The sequence below is a fragment of the Toxorhynchites rutilus genome, chromosome 3 (assembly GCF_029784135.1).
Source record: "Toxorhynchites rutilus septentrionalis strain SRP chromosome 3, ASM2978413v1, whole genome shotgun sequence".
NCBI classification, from domain to species: Eukaryota; Metazoa; Arthropoda; class Insecta; order Diptera; family Culicidae; genus Toxorhynchites; species Toxorhynchites rutilus.
Window position 1 is genome coordinate 210,968,298 of NC_073746.1, and position 23,834 is coordinate 210,992,131.

The 23,834-nt window shown below is 38.2% G+C and overlaps 1 protein-coding gene across 3 annotated transcripts in view; it reads right to left on the reverse strand.

Annotated features, from left to right (window-relative positions):
• Positions 1-23,834, reverse strand: part of LOC129780523 (uncharacterized) — a 190,079-nt gene that overhangs the window by 44,830 nt on the left and 121,415 nt on the right. For all 3 annotated transcript variants that reach the window (XM_055788871.1, XM_055788873.1, XM_055788872.1), the window contains exon 7: positions 15,632-15,765. In XM_055788871.1, coding sequence (XP_055644846.1) covers positions 15,632-15,765 — 134 coding nt within the window. The remainder of the gene's footprint in view (positions 1-15,631; positions 15,766-23,834) is intronic.

Consider the following 23,834-nt stretch of genomic DNA (forward strand, 5'->3'; position numbering starts at 1 on the left):
AAGGTTTTGGCGGTGGTCTAATACAAAATCAAACACATCTTCAACAACTGTGATTTTTTATGCAAATTTTCAATAAAACTGCGTTGTCCAATGATTTGTTTCAAAAAATATATTCTCATCTTTGTACCGTCTTATGTCGAAAAATAATACTTTAATTGGAAAAAAAAACCTAGGGGACGGTTATATCTGTGATATAACCGCAAGGTTGACAAAGGACTGCCGTTGGTTTAGCGATCATTTGTTCGAAGTTATATTTATATCATTTCCAATATCTGTTGCTTCCAATCATTCTACATGAATGTTGCGCTCGTTCTTCCTTCGTCACAACACCCATTTCCCGTTTGAAAATTTTACATTTACATTTACATTTACTCAATACTATGGAACCCGAGGCGTTGGGGTTTTGCGACAGCGATGTCATGATTGATTCTATCGAATGCGGCTGAAAAATCTGTATAAACAGCATAGATTTGGTTACGAGACTGTAGAGAGCGGGCGATAAACGATGTATACAGTACCAGATTTGTGGAAGTAGACCTTTTGAGCACGAAACCGTGTTGTTGATCGGAGATGTAATTGCTGCAGGCGTGGGAGATAGTATCTAAAACTATTATTTCAAGTTTGGCAATAGAACAAAGGCAAGCGATACCTTTATAGTTGCAGACGTCCTTTTCATTGTCTTTTAAAAAAAAAACAGGATAAACGAAAGAATTTTTCCATGTCCCTTAGAAAGGGGGAGTGAAGTGTCTAACCATCATAGAAACATTTATTATACCCTTAAACCTCCATATGCCTAATTTGGTTTCATTATTTTTTCATTTTCAAATTCAATAAATTAGAAATGTTTTTTTTCAAATATCTCGAGAATGGCTGCATTTAGAAGGAGATTGATAAAGAGTTTTTTTTTATTTTCAATCACATCAGGATTCATAATTTGTGGCTAAAAATGATTGTTAACATACAAAAATTCGAAGTTTCTAAAATTCTTAAAAAATCGATGTTCTACAAAGTTAGTCAAAAATAGTTTTACCATCCTGGACTCACTTTTGAATTTTCTACATGACTTCTATTTTATATGAAAACCTCAAAAAAAATTAAAAAATACATATATAAATATTTAAAAAAATTAAAGAATACAATAAATTAGAAAGTGTATGTCGCAGAAATGGGTGCGATATACTATGCTCTAGGGATCATCGAAACACTGCCCATCGACCATTATTTTATTTTTTCAGACAGTCTCAGCTCAATAGAGGCAATCCGCTCAATGAAAGTTGATAAACGCTCATCTTATTTCCTAACAAGAATAAGACATCTATTGCGGACTCGCTAGCTAAGGTGGACGCTTCAGAAGGCACACTTTTTGAAAGGCAAATAGCCTATAATGATTTTTTTCAGATTTCTCGTCAGTACACACTCATTAGTTGGCAGCGCAGGTGGAGTGAAGATGAGTTCGGTCGCTGGTTACACACGATTATCCCTAAAGTCTCGACGAGTGCTTGGTTTAAGGGATTGAATGTAGGTCGTGATTTCATTCGCGTGATATCTCGGCTCATGTCCAATCACTACAACCTAAACGCGCATCTCTATCGCATTGGACTCGCAGCAAACAATCTTTGTGATTGTGGCGATGGCTACCACGACATCGAGTATATTGTCTGGTCGTGTATCCGGTTCCATGCTGCTCGCTCTCAGCTCTCTAGAGCACTGAGAGCAAAAGGCAGACAATCAGATATCCCCGTCCGGGATATCTTAGGTAGCCGTGATCCTGATCTTCTGCTTCATCTATACCTGTTCCTCAGAAACGCCGATGTCAACGTTTAATGATGTTTCCTTCGTTGTGTCCCGTTTCATATCCCTCCTATCCGATCTATAAACTTTTACTTAGTCGCGGCAATACATACACACACACTCTTTACAGATACACGGACCAAAGGTTGTGCAGTCCACTGATCATTCAACAAGAGCCAAAGGTTGTACCGCTCATGACAACTCTACACGAACTGATGATTGCGCCGGCTAGTGACCATTCTATCCTGGATTCCTCGAGTCAAGAAGACGCACCACGCTAGATATGGGGTACATACTAGGGGGCGTTGCTGATTAATGGTCAGCTGCATCCCGTGTCGGGCACACGTACAGAGCATTGGAGACAGCAACATCCCAATTACGAGAACACTTGTAATACTAACCTCGAGCCGACCGCGAGTAATCGGTTACATATTACTAACATAGATAAAAAGAAAAACTGTCAAAATATTGAACTCCGGCCCCGGTAGGCTAACGCCATATGAGCCTTTATAAAAATATATATTTTGAAAAAAAATATATATATTAGAAATGTTTTTTCAAATATCTCGAGAATGGCTGCATTTAGAAGTAGATTAATACAGAGCTTTTTTATTTTAAATCACATCAGGATTCAGATTTGACCCCTTGCGACTTTTTCTTTATTGCCAAACTTGAAAGTTACTCGCTGGGCAGAAATCTGGGTCGAATGAGGAGATATCGCCGCCTCGGAGGCCTCCTTTGCAGACCTCGAGAAAACGTATTTTTCAGATGGATTAGTTGGAGCATCGCGGGGTCAATTGTATCGAGCTAAAAGGAGACTATGTTGAGAAATAAATCTCCACTTTTCCAAATTTTTTGTTTTTTTGTAGGCTAAGTACCGTCATCCGAGGACAAATTGATCTCCGGGGTGAAATAGATCAAACGTATTACTGAATACAAACATCTGAAGGGTATTTTTGTCCATGGTTCTCAGCGAATCACTTATTCGATTTCATAAAAAAAAAAAATATTTTTCTGATTTTCGTTTCCATTTTTAACTATTGTAAAGAAACATATTTTCAACACATCGAAACAATATTTAAAGACGCTAAACATATTAATTCACTTCTAGCCGATACTTGATGAGTTGGATAAGTAATCAAATACTTGCAATTACTATTCAAACAAGTGAAAAAAAAAACAATTTTACAAAAAAGCACCACGAATGATCAGAACCGAATACAATCATGCGACGTATCGAACGTCTTGGTTTGTCAAAACTAGGTCATTGGTGATCATTTCGAATGGTCTCCGGATGACCTGCAGATCAGTGTTTTAATCGAGTTATGGAAAGGCATGACCACACCTTTAGGTGGATTCAATCAGGTTTTTGTGTCCTCAAACCCTTGAATTATCATTTAAATGACCGCAGGTGAAAAAATTTGATTTCCTATACATTTTTGGCATAAGACACTACAAAATCCTGTGAAACATAGATTGACCAATTTCACCCCGGAGCTACATTTAAAAATTTTCCGCTAAAAATTTCCCAAATCAACGCTAAAAGATTTTTTTGAAAGCTTTCCATAACGTTTTGTGGCCTTAGCACCAGTATTGATTTTAAAAATAATTAGGTATACATCTAACAAAAAGTTTCGGAAATATTCACATTTTACTGATAATTGTGATCAATTCGCCCCCGGTTTACGATACTTATCGGACTGCCCTCGTGTATATTTTTATCACGTCAATCCATCATTCTTAGTAAAAGTTATGATTTCCGTTTTAACCCAAGGGGAGAGTAAAGGAAATCGGGGTTTTCGAAAAAAAAAATTGATACCGAATGTCTTAAAATGGCATGAAACGTCGAGATCTAGTGTCATCTCGGAAAAATTTGTTTTGTAAAAAATCGATAAAAATTCGGCATGCGAAACGAAAAGTATGGTTTAGGGTGCCAATAAAAATAGTTATCTCGATTTTTCATTCGGAACATGCTACGAAATGTTGATTTGCACAATAATATACCCTATGTAAAATATTAGCTCATTCGTACTTCATTTACTGGTGTCGCAGACGTTAAAATTTGAGTTTTTCGAAAATCGAAAAATCAGCGAAAATCGGGGTTTTTAAAAAAAATGATTCCAAAATTGCATAACACGTTGAGATTTAGTTATCTAAAAAAATTTTTTTTTTTCAAAAATCAATTTTTCAGACGGAAAAACGACCAAGTGCAAAAATAAATTTCGAGATAACTGTAAATCTCGACGAGTAATGCAATTTTAAGACATTTGGCATCAGAAAGTTTTTTTTTAAACCTCGATGATTTTCGGTGATTTTTCGTTTTTAAAAAAAACTCAAATTTTAACACCAGTAAATGAAGTCCGAATGAGCTAATATTTTGCATAGGGTATATTATTGTATAAATCAACATTTCGTAGCAAGTTCCGTATGAAAAATCGAGATAACTATTTTTATTATCACCCTAAACCATACTTTTTGTTTCGCATGCCGAAAAAAAACTGCCAGTGTCGATTTTTGTCAAAAAAAATTTTTCGAGATGACACTAGATTTCGACGTTTTATGCCATTTTAAGACATTTGGAATCAAAAAAAAAAAATCGAAAACCTTGATTTCCTTTACCCCCCTCTAGGGTGATTTTTTGGTTTTCAAAAAACTCAAACTTTGACCGCTTTGCGCCACTCTCCCATAAGTCCGATTGAGCTGATATTTTGCATAGGGTGTTTTTTCGAGGTGGTGAACATTTTTTATGGGGTAACTTTTTGAAACACGAGATGACCATTTTCATTGGCACTCTAATGGACAACTTACTGAAAAATTATAAGAGCTTTTCTTTATTTTTTGAGAATATAAAAAAATATATTTGTAAGAAAAATGAATTTTATTTTTTGAATAACTTTATTTTTAGCGAAATTTATGGAAAAAAATTGGTATTTAAACATTTTTTTATATTTCATCGTTTAACCCAAATTTTGTAGGCATTATGCTTTTTGGGTTATAATTTTTTTTTATAAAAAATAAAAAAAAATTTTTGCCCTTTTCAAAAAGAAGTCGTTTTATTCTTTTTTGAATATTTCAAGTATGCAAAGTTGTTTGATTGACCCATGTCTTCACACCCACAACGTTTCTGCGATATCTGGGATGGTGCAGCCAACGGCCAGTCAAGTTGGCATGAAATTCGTCCTATCATAGTCTGTTTATTGTGGTCAACCTAAATGGATCGGAAAGTGATCGTTTGAATCATCAGCCACTATTAATTTTCTAAGGTCGTTTGCTGAAGCTGTTGATTCCTATAGTTGGCATGACTCAGAGACGATTGCAATATTGGAAACTAGAAGCCGTTGTTTCCAAATATTGCCAGGTTCTACTAAATGAAACTGGCTTAAAAACAACGCCTGCAATCCTTTTTACAATTAAGGTACACCGCACCGGCTTTTCGATTTTTTAGAAGTTCAACTTGAAAGTTATCTTTAAAAATCACTAAATCACTAAATTGAAATCTGTTTGCAGCATATACAAGGTATAACAGATGACTTTCGATAGAAAAATAGGGATTCACACTGGATGTTTCGAAAAATATCAATTTTGAAAATGTTTAGTTTTCATATGTATTATTTGAACTTGCCCGTAGAGCGGGATAAGTTGAAACGCGGAACTATCATGAGTTCAATGTGCGGTTTTGCTTCTCCAAATATTTACAACCGATTTGGTGGATTACACCATTGAGGAATGTGGCGATTCCTTCGGCTGAAGGAGGCCAGGATGATAGCTCAGGATACGGAATGCGGCTTGTTTGGAGAATGGCAAACACTTTGGAATTAAAAACACGTGGGAAAACTTCTACACACATGGATTTTATTCTCGCGATCTTGCACGGATAAAGGTTGGAATCGGAATAAGTTATATTGGGAAGGAACTTCTATATGCACTTGTTTTGTTTGTATACGTTCGGCTGTTGTTCAGCATCCGAATATGCTGCTGTTGTATTTGTGTCATACACCACACATTGCATTTCGAGAGGAATGGAGAGGCTTGGATGTAAAAAGGATAGGGATGGACATTTGAATATGGAAATAGGGATACTTGTTCCTTCTTCGCGCTGTCGTTCGCGAACAGATTTATGAAACATTAAATTGAAGGAATTACATATAGACATTTGGAAAAAGGGGTTTTGGTACACGTGAGATTTGGAGAAGTAGTCTTATACAGACAAAATGGACACTACATACTAGGAATTAATAAATTAGGAATTAATGTCAAACAATAGCATCAGAACACTATTTTAGACGCTTTCATGTCAGATTAGAGCCATCCGAAACGGTCATTAATGAGGTTTATGGGATCATTAAAATATTTAGTTTAGTTTTCAAAACCACTACACTTGATTATCTCTATTTGGTTACCTGATGTGCGATTCTGGCGATATTTTCGACAAAATCATTGTTTTGATTTCACTGAACAAGGAAAAGCAAACGAAGGCGCGGATTGTGTTAAAGAATTCCAATATTCTGGTCTTCTTCTTCTTCAATGGCACTAACGTTCCTAGAGGAACTTCGCCGTCTCAACGTAGTATTACTTGCGTCATTTTTATTAGTACTTAGTTAAGATTTCTATGCCAAATAACACGCCTTGAATGCATTCTGAGTGGCAAGCTCTAGAATACGCGTGATCACAGTGCAAGTCGGAGGAAATTTCTTTGACGAAAAATTCCCCCGACCAGAACGGGAATCGAACCCGAACACCCGGCATGTTAGTTATGACGCTAACCACTCGGCCACGGGTGCACACCCAATTCTGGTCGCCACGGCCAAATTGGTCGAATTGCACTACGAACTGCTGCCCCATCCACCGTATTCACCAGATTTGACCCATTGCGACTTTTTTTGTTGTTGCCAAACTTGAAAAAGTCACTCGCTGGGCAGAAATTTGAGTCGAATGAGGAGATATCGCCGCCACGGAGGCCTCCTTTGCAGACCTCGAGAAAACGTATTTTTCAGATGGATTAGTTGGAGCATCGCGGGGTCAAGTGTATCGACAAAAAGGAATTTTGAAGAAAATTAAAGTTGGTAATTCAGTGCATTTCTCGGACGATCTCTCGACCTGATCGAGATAATATTGTGAGAAAAATAGTGCATGACAATAGTCTCATTGGCACCTATTGTGCTAAACAAACAATAAGTGGAATCTTTTGAAAACAAAAGAATAGAAATGGAAACCAAAGTTCGAAAGAACACGGTTAAACTGGTGTGCTCATCAGGAAGCAAGACCCCCACGCATCTGGAAGTACTGAAGTTCACGTTACAGCACCTGAAAGTTCCCCCAGCAGACCTTCATTCCATATACCGGGATGAAAATGAAAACAGATTTTATATGAAGTTTATCGATGAAATAAAGTTTTCGGATTTTATGAGAAATATCGAAGAGACATACATGTTCCACTACGACGATGGTACCATAACACGCGTGCACCTGGAAATGGCTAGTAAAATTTTCAGGTATGTTCGAATCTTTAGTCTTCCGCCTGAAATCGAAGACAAAGATATCGCGCATGTTTTGGGCCAGTTCGGCTCAATAAGACAGCACATAAAAGAACGGTATGCAGCAGCACATGGCGTCAACATCTACACGGGAATCCGTGGGGTTTACATGGAAGTGGCTAAGGAAATACCTCCACACATATACATTGGCCATTTTCGGGCCAGAATATTTTATGATGGACTCAAAAATCGATGTTTCCTTTGTAATGGCGAGGGACACGTGAAGGCGGATTGTTCGCAAATGGTTTCTCGCAATGGTGGCAGTGGTAGCAGCAGCGGTAATCACAATGCTAGCAGTGGTTCGTCGTACGCCAATGTGACTGCGTTGGGAGAAGGCGCAAAAAGCTATATTTCTACTGGTTCAGAGCAACAAACTAAGAGCGCAGCAACATATGAACTAGCAGCATCATCCTTCGAATCGACAACGAAGTCATCGAGCATCGAAACAGAATCACCCGATAAAGACACAGTCAATCCAAATCAACGAAGAATCGAATCATCTCAACTGGTAGAACCGGGACAAACCGACGACATGCAAGTCGATGATGAGAAGAAAGCTCAGAAGCGAGCTCTAACCAGTTCATCCGACGACGACATAGGTAAGGAAGCTGCTTTTACTGTAGTACAGCAAAGAAAAATTAAGGCTGACACCAAAAAGAATAAAACTATAGAAGCTCTGTCAACATCAGTTTTGGAAAAAAGATCAGCATCGAAGAGCCAATTACTACCAATCGGAGCTAAAGTTACAGTAAACACAACAAAACGATCAAAGTGAATTTCATAAGAAGAATTGCTACATTGAATATCAATGCAATGAGCATCTCAGCTAAAAAATCATTACTTAAAGATTTCATATGGGACAATGACTTGGATGTTATATTTCTCCAGGAAGTGTCATTTGAATGTTTCGGTTTCATTTCGACGCACCAAGCTTTTGTTAACATTAGTTCGACAAACAAAGGCACAGCCATTCTTCTACGTAAGAATATTGATCCCCGGAACATTCTTCTTAATCCTAATGGGAGAATATCTCATCTATTATTTTTGATAACGTGAATTTTATAAACATTTACGCGCACTCAGGTTCCCAGCACAAGAAACAAAGAGATATTTTGTTCAATGAAGACATAATACCCCATTTATCTAATGAACATCCAAATATTTTATTAGGTGATTTCAATTGTATTCTAGATTCAAACGATTCTAATTCAGCCGTGGAAAATTTCTGTGCAGGATTGAACAACCTTGTATTGTCAATGGATATGAAATATATTGAGAAATCAATTAATAATTCAACATAATACACCTTTTTTAGAGCAAATTCGAAGTCTAGACCAGACAGAATGTATGGCCCGAAAGAATTTTTGGAACAAGTAATATCGATAGACATTCTACCAACAGCATTTTCTGATCACCATTCAGTGATCATGAAATATAAAGTATCTGATTCAAGCTGCATGACTTTTTCCGGAAGGGGATATTGGAAAATTAATTCAACTATAATGGATATTCCAGAAGTCACTAGCCGATATATTCAAATATATGATAGTTTGAAGCATGAACACAGCTTTACTGAAAATTTCAATGTATGGTGGAATGTGAATTTTAAGAATAAAACTAAATATTTTTTCAAATCAGAGACGTTTAAAATGAATGAAGAAATACGAATGGAAAAAACGTTTTTGTACACATGCCTAAAACAAATTTCTGCATCTATGATGAACGGACAATCTCACCCAGATGAAATGATATATGTGAAATCCAAACTAATAGAAATAGAAAACAGACGCATTCAAAGTTACCGCCAAAATACCAACCAAACACTCTGCTTGGGGATGAAAAGCTAGGGTTTTTTCAAATTTCATCTAGAATAAACCGAGATAGCAAATCCAATTTGTTAAAACTGGAAGTAAATGGTGCAGTAACCACCAACAATGCAATCTTGAAAACTTTTTTAGAAAATCATTTCCAAGAACTGTTTGACAGAAAAGAATTTGATGCAACAGGTGTTGAACAAGTTTTAAGTCACGTTAATAGATCTCTGAATATGGCTGATCAAAATAGATTATCATCCCCAATTTCAGACGACGAGTTTGAAATAGCTCTAAGGCAGGTGGCAAAAAAAGAAGCCCTGGTCCAGACGGGCTAACGTACGAGTTTTACAACACTTACAAAGAACATCTGAAACATGACATGGTAAAAATATTCAACATGTATCTCGTTGAAAGTGTAACACCACCTGCGTCTTTTTCAGAAGGAATAATTACACTTATTCTGAAGAAAGGTGACATACACGATATTTCAAACCGACGTCCAATCTCAATGTTGAATTGTGACTACAAAATATTTACTAAAATATTGACGAACCGTCTACAGCCGTTAATGGGAAAACTGGTTGGTCCAGGCCAAGCAGCTGCTGACCCAAACAAATCTTGTGTTCATAATCTGAAGCTTCTACGTATTATTGTAATACGATCCCAACAAACGAAACGTTTAAAAGGTATGTTAATTTCTATAGACTTAGAAAAAGCCTTTGATCAGGTGAATCACGAATTTCTGTGGATCCTGCTAGAGAAATACAACCTTCCCATACAATTCATAAATTGTATCAAAAACCTCTACCGTGCCGCTTCATCAAAAATCCTATTTAATGGATTCCTCACAAGTTCAATAAAAGTCGCTTCATCCGTTCGACAGGGATGTCCATTGAGCATGATTTTATTTGTCCTATGTATTGAACCTTTGATTCGCATGATATATGAAAACATTAATGGATGCTTCATAGACAACAATTTCATCAAAATAGTTGCCTTTGCTGACGATATCAATATATTTGTTCTCAATGATATGGAATTTTATACTGTTCTTACTCTCATAAACTATTTCAGTATTTATTCAAAGATTAAATTGAACATGCAAAAATCAAACTTTTTGAGATTTAACAACTGTTTTTCTGGTCCACATCAGTTAAACGAAGTTAGCAAAATGAAAATTTTAGGTGTTTCATTCACTTCGAGCTTCAAAACTATGATAACAGAAAATTATGATGACATTATTAATAAACTGAAATACGCCATTAAAATTCACTCTAGAAGAAATTTGAATTTGTTTCAAAAAGTTCATATTCTTAATTGCTATATTTTATCTAAAATTTGGTATGTTGCTCAAATATTCCCGGCTGATAATAAACAAATTGCACAAATTCGAAGAATTTGCCAGAAATTCATTTTCAATACAATGATATTCAAGGTTCAATTGCAGCAACTATATCTAGATGTAGAAAATGGAGGCTTATCCTTGATCGATGTGGAAAATAAAATGAAAGCTTTGTTCATTAAAAACGTAGTTTTCATGCAAAATGATCAGCAAGTTGACAAGTACATGATGGCACAAAAATCTAACCAACTACTAACACGCAACACTCGTGAATGGATAAAATTGGCAGAGGAAAAAAGGAAATATACAAGATCTAACACATGTAGTCTTATATATAAAAGCTTGATATATGAACTGAAAATCGTTCCGAGGATAGAATTAGAATTGCCAAGTCTTGAATGGGAGGTTATTTGGAAGAATATGCACCAGAGTTTCTTATCCACAAGTGGAAAAAATGCCCTATTTATAGTTCTTAATGACATTGTACCATGTAAAAATAAATTGTTTCGTCATTCTATACGTGGGACAGTCTCTCAACTTTGTGATATCTGTGGAACCGTAGATTCATCCATGCATCGCATAAAAAAGTGTACAATATCCAAAATTAATTGGAACTGGGTATTATATATAATCAATGAAAAAATGAAGATAAGAATTTGTGACCCAGAAGAAATGATTGTTAAAAAAATTAATGGCAAATCAACTAGCGAAAAGGCAGCTCTATGGCTATGCACAGAAGCTATTGCTTATAATTTGATATATTTTGAATCTGGTTCAATGTACCATTTCCGCAAAACCATAAGAGAAAAAAGATGGAACAGCCAATTATTGTTTAGAAAGCACTTCGAAAATGACTTGAATGTTTTTTTCATTAATTTAGTATAAGATAGGTTAAGTTAGTATAATCCCGAGTAGGCCGCGGGTAAACGGCCTCCCATTAAATTTTAAGTTAGGTTAAGATTGTCAGTCCAATAAAGAAATGTATAAAAGAAAAAAAAAGCAAGTTGACAAGTACAGGCGGTATATAACCAGCGGAACCTAAGTATGGCCTACATCGATTACAGGAAGGCTTATGACTCCATACCTCACTCGTTTCTCGTCCGGGTATTGGAGCTCTACAAAATTGATCCCGTCGTCGTTAGGTTCCTGCAGCATGCGATGAGGCAGTGGAGTACGTCTCTGCACCTCAGTGATGGGGAAAATGTGTTGCAGTCTAGAACGCTGCAGATAAAGAGGGGGATATTCCAAGGCGACTCTTTCAGTCCGCTTTGGTTTTGTCTGGCACTGAACCCCCTCAGTAGGACGCTCAATAGAAACGGTCATGGCTATAAAATAAGGTATGGCGACGGCGCCCACGAAGAAGTGACCCATACCTTCTACATGGATGATCTCAAGGTCTACGCTGATTCACGTCAGCGTCTAGGTGTAGCTATCCGGGTTGTCGAAGACATAAGCAGGGACATCTGCATGGAGTTCGGCCTCGACAAGTGCCGCTGTGTCCATCTGCTGAAAGGGCAGCTATCCGAATCCGGAGGTTACGAGGTCTATGACGGCGAGTTTATAAGAGACATGGTTCGTGGCGAATCCTATAAATATCTTGGATTCCGACAGCTCACCGGGATTCGCCACTCCGACATCAAGACGGAGCTGCGAGACAAGTTCTTGAGTCGAGTGAACTGTGTCCTGAGGACTTTCCTCAACGCGGGGAACAAGGTACGCGCGATCAACACATTTGCGGTTCCTCTGCTGACCTTCAGTTTTGGTGTAGTCAAATGGAGCAAAACTGACCTAGAGGACCTTGAGCGGAGGATGAGGAAAGCATTCAAAGAGGCCGGAATGCACCATCCTCAATCGGCACTGGAGAGAGTTTCACTACCACGCAAAGAAGGGGGACTTGGAATCGTCGACATTTCTGCACTGTGTGTTGCCCAGGTACGACAACTGCGCGAGTACTTCGCAGAACGCGCCAACCAAAACGCGCTATACCGGGCTGTCTGCGCCGCTGACAGAGGATACAGCGCTCTGCACTTGGCGCAAGCGGAGTACCAACTAAACTGCAATCTGCAGACAGTGGAGGAGAAGATTGCAGCTTGGAAGCAGAAGGCAGTGCATGGTGCCCACCCCCATCAACTGGACCGGCCACACGTCGACAAGGCCGCATCTAATCTGTGGCTAACGCGTGGTGAACTCTCTTCAGTAGTAGAAGCCGACATGATAGCCATCCAGGACAGGATAATGCCGACGAGAAACTGCAGGCGGTACGTCTGCCATCAAGACGTTGATGACATTTCCCGGATGAGCCATCAACCAGGTGAAAACATAGAGCACATTATGGGAGGCTGTCCCGTTTTGGCCAACGCAGCCTACACCGAGCGCCACAACAACGTGGTCCGTATTGTTCATCGATAACTGGCGCTCCAATGTGCTCTGCTGGAAGACAACGTACCAAACTACCGGTACCTGCCTGCACCTGTCCTGGAAAATGACCGTTTCAAGCTGTACTGGGATCGCACTGTTCTGACCGACCTCTCGATCCACCACAACCGCCCAGATATAATGGTTTACGACAAGAGCGACCGCAAAGTCACCATCATCGATGTCGCTATTCCACTGAACCAGAATCTGGAGGAGACCCACGGTCGCAAAATCTGCAAGTACCGACCATTGGCCGTGGAGCTCAAGGAATTGTGGGGGCTAAGGGAGGTCCCAAGAATTGTTCCAGTCGTTCTCTCTGGAACTGGAATTATCCCGAAGACACTTCTGGAAGCGCTAAAGGTGTTGAACATCGAGAAGGAATTGGCCGGCATCCAAAAGTCGGTTATCCTTAGCACCTGCGCGATTGTCCGACAATTCCTCGGTCAGGACTAAAACAGCACGAGCATGCAGATACGTGCATTCCGCAGAGCCTAGTCCCCCTTTGGCATTCAGAAGCCCGGGGGCAGGTGAAAATTCTGGCTAGGTTCGCCTAGTTAAGAAGTGAGATAAGTCTGCCAAAAAAAAAAAAATGCTGCCCCATCCACCGTATTCACCAGACTTTTTTTTGTTGCCAAACTTGAAAAAGTCACTCGCTGGGCAGAAATTTGAGTCGAATGAGGAGGTATCGCCGCTACGGAGGCCTCCTTTGCAGACCTCGAGAAAACGTATTTTTCAGATGGATTAGTTGGAGCATCGCGGGGTCAAGTGTATCGAGCTAAAAGGAGACTATGTTGAGAAATAAATCTCCACTTTTCCAAAAATTTTGTTTTTTGTAGGCTAAGTACCGTCATCCGAGGGCAACTGATCACCGGGGTGAAATAGATCAAACGTATTACTGAATACAACATCTGAAGGGTATTTTTGTCCATGGTTCTCAGCGAATCACTTATTAAATTTCATAAAAAAATAAATATTTTTCTGAATAAGATTTTCGTTTCCATTTTTAACTATAGTAAAGAAACATATTTTCAACACATCGAAACAATATTTATAGAAGCTAAACATATTAATTCACTTCTAGCCGATACTTGATGAATTGAATGAGTAATCAAATACTTGTAATTACTATTCAAACAAGTGAAAAAAAAACAATTTTACAAAAAAGCACCACGAATGATCAGAACCGAATACATTCATGCGACGTATCGAACGTCTTGGTTTGTCAAAACTAGGTCATTGGTGATCATTTCAATGGTTTTAGGCCCCATTACTATAATTCGAATGGTCTCCAGATGACCTGCAGATCAGTGTTTTAATCGAGTTATGGAAAGGCATGACCACACCTTTAGGTCGATTCAATCAGGTTTTTGTGTCCTCAAACCCTTGAATTATCATTTAAATGACCGCAGGTGAAAAAAATGATTTCCTATACATTTTTGTGCATAAGACACTAGAAAATCCTGTGAAACATAGATTGACCAATTTCACCCCGAAGCTACATTTAGAAATTTTCCGCTAAAAATTTTCCAAATCGACGCTTAAAGATTTTTTTGAAAGCTTTCCATAACGTTTTGTGGCCTTAGCACCAGTATTGATTTTTAAAATAATTAGGTATACATCTAACAAAAAGTTTCGGAAATATTCACATTTTACTGATAATTGTGATCAATTCGCCCCCGGTTTACGATACATATCGGACTGCCCTCGTGTATATTTTTATCACGTCAATCCATCATTCTTAGTAAATGTTATGATTTCCGTTTTAACTTACCCCCCGAATTTCAACTTGCCCCGGTGTACGGCTCAACTTGGATTTTTTATAATGTCATCTCCTTTTATTGTTGAACCGTATACACTTACGGTAGAATGAACACATCAAGCACTTTGATTGTCAGAAAATGTGAGTTTTTCGATAGTGGTTTTAAGGTTTTTTCCGCTGATTAAACGAACTTTTCGTGTATTGTGTAGTAAAGTTCTGTTTGCCTACAGAAGACGAACATCGAACAGCGAATATGTAAATGAGGCTTTTCTTTGGTCTGATTGATTTCAGATGTCGCAGAATAACAAAAAAAAGGATGGACAGACAACGTTGGAAGAGGAAGGAGCTTGAAAGAGCAACGCAAGTCATCAAGAACGGATTTTATTTGACCAAGCATCGAAAGTGTTTGAAAATGCTCGAATAATAGTGAAAAGATACATGCAGAAATCGAAATGGTCTCAACGCCGTTTTTCTGGTCTGGAATTTGATCAAGATACCTGGTATCGATCCCAGAACACTGTTACTGATTGTAATATTATCTTGTATTACTTTACATAAACATAAATATGTTTTTTTTTCATATGAAATACGCACTGGACCAAATCAACCCCACAGACGGTCCAAATCACCCCACAACAAATTTTAATGTCCAAAAATCATCTCTTTCATTTTATGATATATTCGGTAGATTGAAGCTTTATATAATGATTAAACGTTATTGATTGAGAGAAAACAAGTGTAGCTCAGTGTTCAATGTGCCATTTTTCGTTTAGACCGCATTGGTTTGGAAATATTAGGCGATTTGCTTAGGGGGCCCACATTCCCCCCTTTTACCCTTTTACTTTCATTTCAGTCACCGATTACCCAGCTCAACCAACAAAAACCAGCTCACGGGATACGCCCGTTAGGTATGCTATTTCGACGCATGTGTGCACATCGAAGACCAATAAGTTCATATCATATGAATGCTACTCACCCCTCGTGAATCCCGGAACAGTATCGCTGCGTGATAAGGATCTAACGTTCCGTCCGGTCGTAAACCCCGACTAGCGCCTAACGATGCTCGACGTCTTTCTGCCAGCTCCGCCGATGCTCGCCGCATATGAGCAGCTAGTGTTTTAAAGTGAAGAATAGAAGATGATTAGTATGGGTGTTAGATTAAAATGGTACTCTGAATATGGCTAAGTTTTGTTGGAGTATAATATAGAGTATTTACTGTTATGACATAGGTAAGCAATAATTCAGCACTTTTTAGTGTAGTCATCATAGACTCGACCATATAGCTTGAATATATTGTGGTGAGCTTATCGTAATCAGTTATTTATAGTGACCATAGACAAATTGATGCCATGGAACTGTTCGATCGCGCTGAGTACCAACAATGTAGGAGTTGCTCGAAAAATGTTTACAGTTGAAATCGTCACAAATCCCAGCTTTTGTTCCAGAAAGCGAGCCTCTATATCTCATTTGTTTTGCAAAAAGGGTGTAGTAAACTGGTAGTAAACCAGTAAAAGTCGCAACGTAATCTTGATTGCATGCAAACTGCACACGGCGTAGTAAAACTTTGAAGATGTGTGAACGAACAAACAGCTTAAACTTATCCTTTGTAGGATCGAACATTGAGCTATTAAACTAGTGCTCACCACACACGCACATTCATTCCGAGTGCGATTTACAACGGAGCAGCAGGGCAAATATTATCGTGTGCCGGAATAGGGCAGATAAGACAGGTAGGTAAATTTGCATTTCAATAGTGTTACACGTTGAACCATAAAAAAGAAGATTTATAAGCAAAAAAAAAACGAGGGTATGACACGAAGAAGTTTATATTCGGTACACAGCTGAACCGCGTCCACAATTACCTTCTTTGAGTATTTTGTTGTAAATATTGTACGTAGATTCGCAATCGTCGAGGATCCGATTCGACTGCTGCACATCGAGCGAACGTGATCGGGTTCGGAAATCTTCCTGCTCGTTCTGATTCAGCTTGGACAGCTCTTCGGGGGAGTGATCGGTGGATTCGTTAATTGACTGGTGACGCGTCCTTCCCGGCCAGATGTGTGCTTTCTTTCCCAGGTGTTTAATCATCTCCGCAATCGAGTGGTGATGGTGGCCTTTGTGATGGTGGCGATGGTGTTTTTCGGTGCTTTTCGTCGTGGAAGATTGCGATAAATTGCTGTCGATGCTGTTCTGCGAAATGCTGGAAGTAAGTTTGCGCGCGAAACTACTATTGTCGAAACGATTTCGTTGTCCGAGGTAGCGATTGTTGTCGAGATTGTATCGATTCAGCCCATTAGTGGCAGCCGTTGCGTATTCATCCAACGAATGAAAGCCCTGGTTCCGCTGGAAGAACAAGTTTCTCTGGTTGTCCGAAGTGAGCATGAATCGACTCTCCTGCTCTTCGAACGCCCCCGTGTGGGTAAAATACTGATGGTCCGTCTTATACTCGTAGATATCATCCAAATCGTGCGGAAAATAACCCGCATTGTTGTTGTGCGACGGTGGCGAAACCGAACTCTCCAACGATCCTCGACGACCCTAAGAAAAATTGACCACCATTACTCTTCATCGAACATGAACGCATTATTTCAGAATCTTACCGTAACATTTCGTTTGGACATTCGTTTGACACCCAATCCGCCATATTCCAAATGCGCATTCGACCGCCCATCGGGCGATAAGAAATTGTGTCGAGGTATAGAAATTCCTAGATTGTGATACTCCTGAGAAGTTGGGGAACGCGTCGTTCCCGAATCGAGATGGGAACTGGCGATATGTTTAATATCTGCAAAATCGAGAAATGCATGCATTTCATGTTAGCGGGCTTTGCCACAGGGACAGAGAAATGAATCCATAATCCGCTCCGTTCGCCACTCACCTTCGTTGTTGTACGCCGGGCCGGCATCGTCTACACTCCGTGAACGTTCGTTCGGTGGTCTCGGATAATAACTAGCCTGAGGAGATACTCCATTGCCTGCGCCTCCGCCTCCGCCGTAAGCCGAATGCCAACTTTCGGTGCTGGCCTGTTTCTCCAGGGCGTGCTGACGAAATAGATGCTGTATGCCATGCATCACTGAAACTTTGGCACTTCTCACTTCCTGCCTTTTTTTTATTATTTCGGTGCACTTATTTCAGTACGAACACACTATTTCGCTTCGAACTCTTGCAACATTTTTCCAATAACACACTATGAAATGATTTGCACTGCATTCGAGGAACAATTTTTTCGTTTCTCAGCTAATTATCACTCACACTTTATTGTCGGTTCAATGTTTTTGTACAATCTATCGATAAACTGTCCATTGGTAAAATAAAACAAACACTGAAAAATATTGAAATATTATATGTTTACGTTCGAGGAGCTCATAATTCAAAAAAATATATATGTCGCGTAGCAGCAAATTGATCTCATTCATCGGAATTCAGTAGTGCATAACATCAATTTTTCGATATAAACAGGATGTACTTTATGAAAAATTCTAGTTCCGAACCAATTATCACACACACGAAATCACTGGCTTAAGACAGTGTCCATTGCATTTTAACAAAATTTTGAATAATGTTTATGGTTCCGATACGGTAACAGCCAATTGCGTGCAATTCATTTCACGATTTTTTCAAACGGTACCAGATGTTCCAAATATAATGTTTGAAACAAATATACTGTTCCATAAAAATCATAACCAGCATAATACCGTTCTATATGTATCAGGAACGGAAAGTCCTTATAAAAATTTGCAATTCAAAGCGCAGGCAATTTGAAAAAAAACATCTATTTTAAAAATGTCTAGACCAATCCAGACTTTTTATACGCCAGAAGCCAGACTACTGAAAAACACTTGGCAACTCTGCTCTAGACATCGTTCGTACAACGCAAACCAACTAGCACCAAACAAGCATTCAGCATAGCATGCGCACAGAGCCGTACATTAGTGGCTTGGAGCGACTAAATATATAAACACTTCTCACCATTTAGTGTTATTCTCGAAAGAAGCTCTTATTGTTAGTTTTACGCACTTCGAAAAGAGGTGCATTGCTTCTCATGCCCGAGATTAGCGTAGCTGCCATACTTAATGTATAAAGTTTTGCAACTGCCACGCAAACTCAATTCACACAAAAAAAATCAAATCGCCATTTATTTTCGCCCTGCTTTGCTGTGGCATCAGTTCGATGCAATGATTGCAATGCCAGAGACATCAGCGAACGAGATATTTGGTCGCGTACACAGCTCAAGAGGAAATGAAGTCCTTATGGTGACGCAAAACATGCGATGTTCGACGCTTTAAGTATATAAATGGACTAAAAATTTGTCTAGGCTTAAATCCACTTTATGTATCCTGGCGCAAACTTTCCTTTCTCGTTCGGTTTTGTTCCTGTCTTGACAAAAATTGAAACATCGCAAAAATTATCGTTTATGAGAAATAGTTCCTCGAATTCTCTGTCAAAACCAACCAAAAAGATCAACAAAGCAAGGAAATTATTGCATTGCGACAAGGCCGATGCACACAGGAGCAGATACAAAGTTCAAAATAAAAAAAAAATTTCTCAGACCTCCCTCCTAGAGATGAACCATTTTTACTACTAGGTGCTGCAGTCACTAAATGATATAAAAAATATTAAAACCTATAAAATATTTTTAAAGCACCACTTAAAATAAGAAAAACTACAATTACCAATTTCTGAAGGAATTACAAATTCCAACTTCAGCCATGCATCTTTTGATATAGGACTATGTCTTTGATTTCTATATAGGGAGGTCTCACACTACGAAAAATGTAACGATTTATTAAGAGTTTCCAAATGCATATTACTCAAAATGTTTATTCCGACATATGTTGTGTTATATATCATTAGACAGGAAATTTATTCAGTTTTTGACGTAGGACTACGTCTTTCATTTCTATACCGGGGTGTAAAATCAAAGTTTCGAAAACGAAAGCGTTACGCCGGAGACCGAGATTTTGAGTGTTAATTAGCTCCTAAACAACTGAACGAAATGGTATGATAAACACTTCATTCGAAAGATAAAATGTCTACGCGTTCTATACTTGTTACTTTCTGATCCAAAAAATTGTTTCAATAGTCTTAAATTTGCTTTCAAAATAGGCTATTGAAATCACCAATCGGTATATAAGCGAGCGCCGCTCGGAAATCCACTCAGTTCTAATTGAACAGCGATTGGAGCATGTTGTCGCTGTTGTGGTGAAGCTCTTCATTTATCATGAAAGCGCGGATGAACGGTGTCACCAAGAGCCTGTTTGTGCACCTTAGGCCAGAAGGGAATCCATCAGGAGAGTGATGCTACAAACGGTTCCCCGGGAAGATCTCGAAGCAGCCGCTACACACACACACACATACACGCACGGAATTCTTTCCGTTTGGATCGAGAAAGATCCGGAAAATAATCTGCCAGTTCCTCTATGAATTTAAAAATACATTCATGTGAAAGAGTTTATTTGAATGTTTTCTATCCATGTAACACTGTGACCAAATATGTTTCAATCAAGTGCTATTAACAGATGGTTATCGAGTTAGCATTAACCACTGGTGGGCTTCCAGTATCGAGGAAAATGTGGAAATATCTAATCGTTACTGAAAATAATCTGCCAGTTCCTCTGGGAATTTAAAATTACATTCATATGAAAGAGTTTATTCTAATGTTTTCTATCCATGTAACACTGTGACCAAATACATTAGGTATTGTGATTTTTCAATCAATCGCAATCAACAGGATAGCTTCTGAAGATTATTTTTCCCCATCAGTAGGATATTTCCGTATCCAATATTGGATGCATAAAACCTTGTGCCTCCAACGTAACGCTCTCGTTTTCGAAGTTCTCCAAATATTCATTCATTCAGAATGAATTCAGATTCAACTTCATACAAATGATCTCTAAATCAACGATAGTCCTACGTCACCCTTGCGGTTATACCATAGATATAACCCACTTCCTGTTTTTTTGCTTGAAACATGAACAGTGAATATAGTGAAAAAAAGTTATCAATTTGACGATTTAATTGGGTATGTTTTCTTTCGATTGCACTCACTAGCTTTCTCCCCGATGCAACGAGCAATCTTTTTGCCTAAATTCTGGCGTTAGCTCATAATGTGAGTTGATACGTAAAAAGAATTATTTATGTTGTCCAATCAATTTGTGCTCAATTCATATTTTTATCGTGTAGGTCTACTAACAATTTGTGTAATTGTGGTCCAGGATGTCATAATATCGAGTATGTTGTTTGGTTATGTGAAAATGCAATAAATGAATTCAAATGGCTGCTGATTACAAGATCGAAAGGGTATACCCACGTAAATCAGATTATGATAGCTTGAGTAGTCGCGGTCTTACAGGGCTACAAAGTTATTACAAACTATGTTCCGGACAACGTGGTAACGAAGGAGATAATGCTATTTTTATCTATAATATATTTTTGTAGTCATGGATGGATTTGACTCAGGCTTATATTTATGTAGGTCTTAACTTTCTAGACATGTATTAAAAAGTGATACATGATGATTTGTCTTCTTCTGCATAATTGAATAAACAGAAGGATAGTAATGGCTTTAATGATATTTTTGTGTACATTTTTGAACAGAACGCGGTACCGAATTCTACCACGTTATGTCATCTAACCCGTTTAAAGGATACAAGTACATACAGGAAACGGTTTTTCCAGGGCATCCATTTGATGTATCAAAAGAGAAAAAATACAGATTTTGAACAATGGAAAACTCAATTCAAATGCAATTACTACACACAATCACAGTTCTATGTTAAGATCCCGTCCGTGCCCCTAGGCTCAGACCCATCAATTTTTTTTTATTTGAAAATCGGTCCACCATATTGTTTGCAGAGCCCTATTTCTCTACTAATTTACTAAGAAATCTCTCATTTTTCTTTCGCAGAAGCGCTTGCAAAATTGACGAAATGTTGATTAAATTTAATTTTTTTTTCTGAAACGAAGTCGTATAATGAGTTCCTCGAAGGAGTTGAGGCAGTTATATCCTGCTCAGTTGTTCTTAAATGATCGAACAAAACATTATTACATATGTGGGAGGCCAAATCTACAAAAACAATATTCACATTATTAATGAAAAGGCAAAACTTCAGATAACAGTTATTTCCAATTAACATTTCGGGTTAATATTGAGAAAAAATCCAAAAAGGGGGATTTAGGGTGAAAAAAGCAAGTGCTGAGTGATAAAAGACACTTTGAGGAACACTTTCGTTAAAAAAGTTTTTCGGGGAAATGCGGGGTAATTTTTATAAGTCCATCCGAGGCAAAATTAAACTTCTAAAATAGTACATACTTTGTGTGGAGTTAACACATACTACAACCAACCGAATTTTAAAACTGACAACTAATGCAAAATCTTTGTTAAAAATGCTTCAAGAAACATAATGAGCAAACGTTCAAAAACTTCACCAAAACACACGCGAAATAGTGGCAATGGCGATCATACGAAACTGGTATCGTATCGCGTTGCCAGGACAACGATGCGCGCGCGGAATGGGGTGAAACACGTAATCCTAGATGCCTTGAACATCCTAGAATAAGGGACTATAGGATTTTTTATTGTTTATGCAACTTAATTTATTTGGTTTTGGCCGCCTAAATTTTCTCAGAGACCACTGTGCTGCACTACTATACGTCAAACATTGTTAAATTGGAAGTGCTTTCCAATACAAATATAGAAACAATATCTAAGAGAGGTGTTTTGAGATATAAAAGGTTTTAGTATTAAATTCAATTTTTGAGAAAGATTTCTTAACAGTAAATTTAGAACGTTATTTTTCCTAAATGGTTCATTTATTTTCCAACAATTTTGTCATACATCATATCTTAATCAGACATCTGGATTTCGTTTTACGATTTTTTGAAAGAAAGATCAATTATTTTGAGTCGTAATTAAAAACTGGTCATATGATGATGAAAATTGTGATTTCAGGTAGTTTCCATCATAAGTACCAAGTTTCAAAAAAATCAAAGTGGGTCAAGTCAGCAGCCGGCAGCAGCCGATTGATATGGTATTAAATTGCATTATACCAATGCCATTACGAAACCAATCCTAACTAAGCATTATCGTACATCATGATCTTTTTTTCAATCACTAGCTTTCTTTAAATTAGCCTTTTGACGTAGGACTGCATTTTCCAGTGAAGGTGCGATTTTCTAATTTACCTTTTTTTTAAATTTACGTCACCTTTTTGTGAAATAGTTTTAACGTTCATAACGATTTTTATGAATTGCATTGGAATCGAAAATCCTCTAAGATATCTTTGAATTATCCATGATATGAATACCGTAAACGGTTTGAATTAACGAAAATTGGAAGTATATTCAATAATGTAAAACATTGCGAATAAGACACCCATGAATCGCTTTCTCAAAGCGCAAAAGCAATGTTCGTTCTACGGGCACTGTGGAGTGAGGGGATATTCTAAAGCAGGCGCGGCAATTCCAAATACACAGTCTTGTTTCTTGAAATGTTTGGTTGTTAGCGCCGTTTTGCGCTGAGTTTTACGCTGAATTTTGCGCCGTGCTTGCGTCGTATTTCTATACTGCGCGCTTGAATCTGGATTGCTCTCTCTGTTGAGATACTTTTCTTCACACTAGTGTAAACGGTTCGTATGAAGACGCGCTGTTGTTTTTATGCTTCGCTTAGAACGAGCGAAGAGAAAGCGGACGCTAGAATTTGATGTGTATGTGTGTATGTGTATATTATGAGGCGCGCATCACACAAGTGAGAAGAGACGTTTAGTATCTGAATTCTGCGCCGGGTACATTTCGCACTGTCGTGTTTATGAATTTTGTGCACTTCGCTCCAAGAGAGAACACGTGTTTGTTTTGAACTTGCGCTGATGAAAATTAAACTCAAGCGCAGCGCTGCTAATGTTTTCTGAAGACTGCTAATTTCTGTTGTCTGTCATAAAAAAGAGGGTTATATGTATACCGTAGGGTGGGGTTTATTTGGACACTTCAGCGCTCTTCAATGTTTTCCACTTTTCGGATTTATCTATCTGCATACAGGAAAATCATTTGCTCAATTTTTTGTCCGCACATCACTTGGAAATGGATTGTCCGATTTGAGCTTGCTTTATATTGAAAAACTTGAAAAAAAAGGAATTTTTCGAAAAAAAAATTCAGAATTTTTTTCCCATATAACCGTAGCGAGA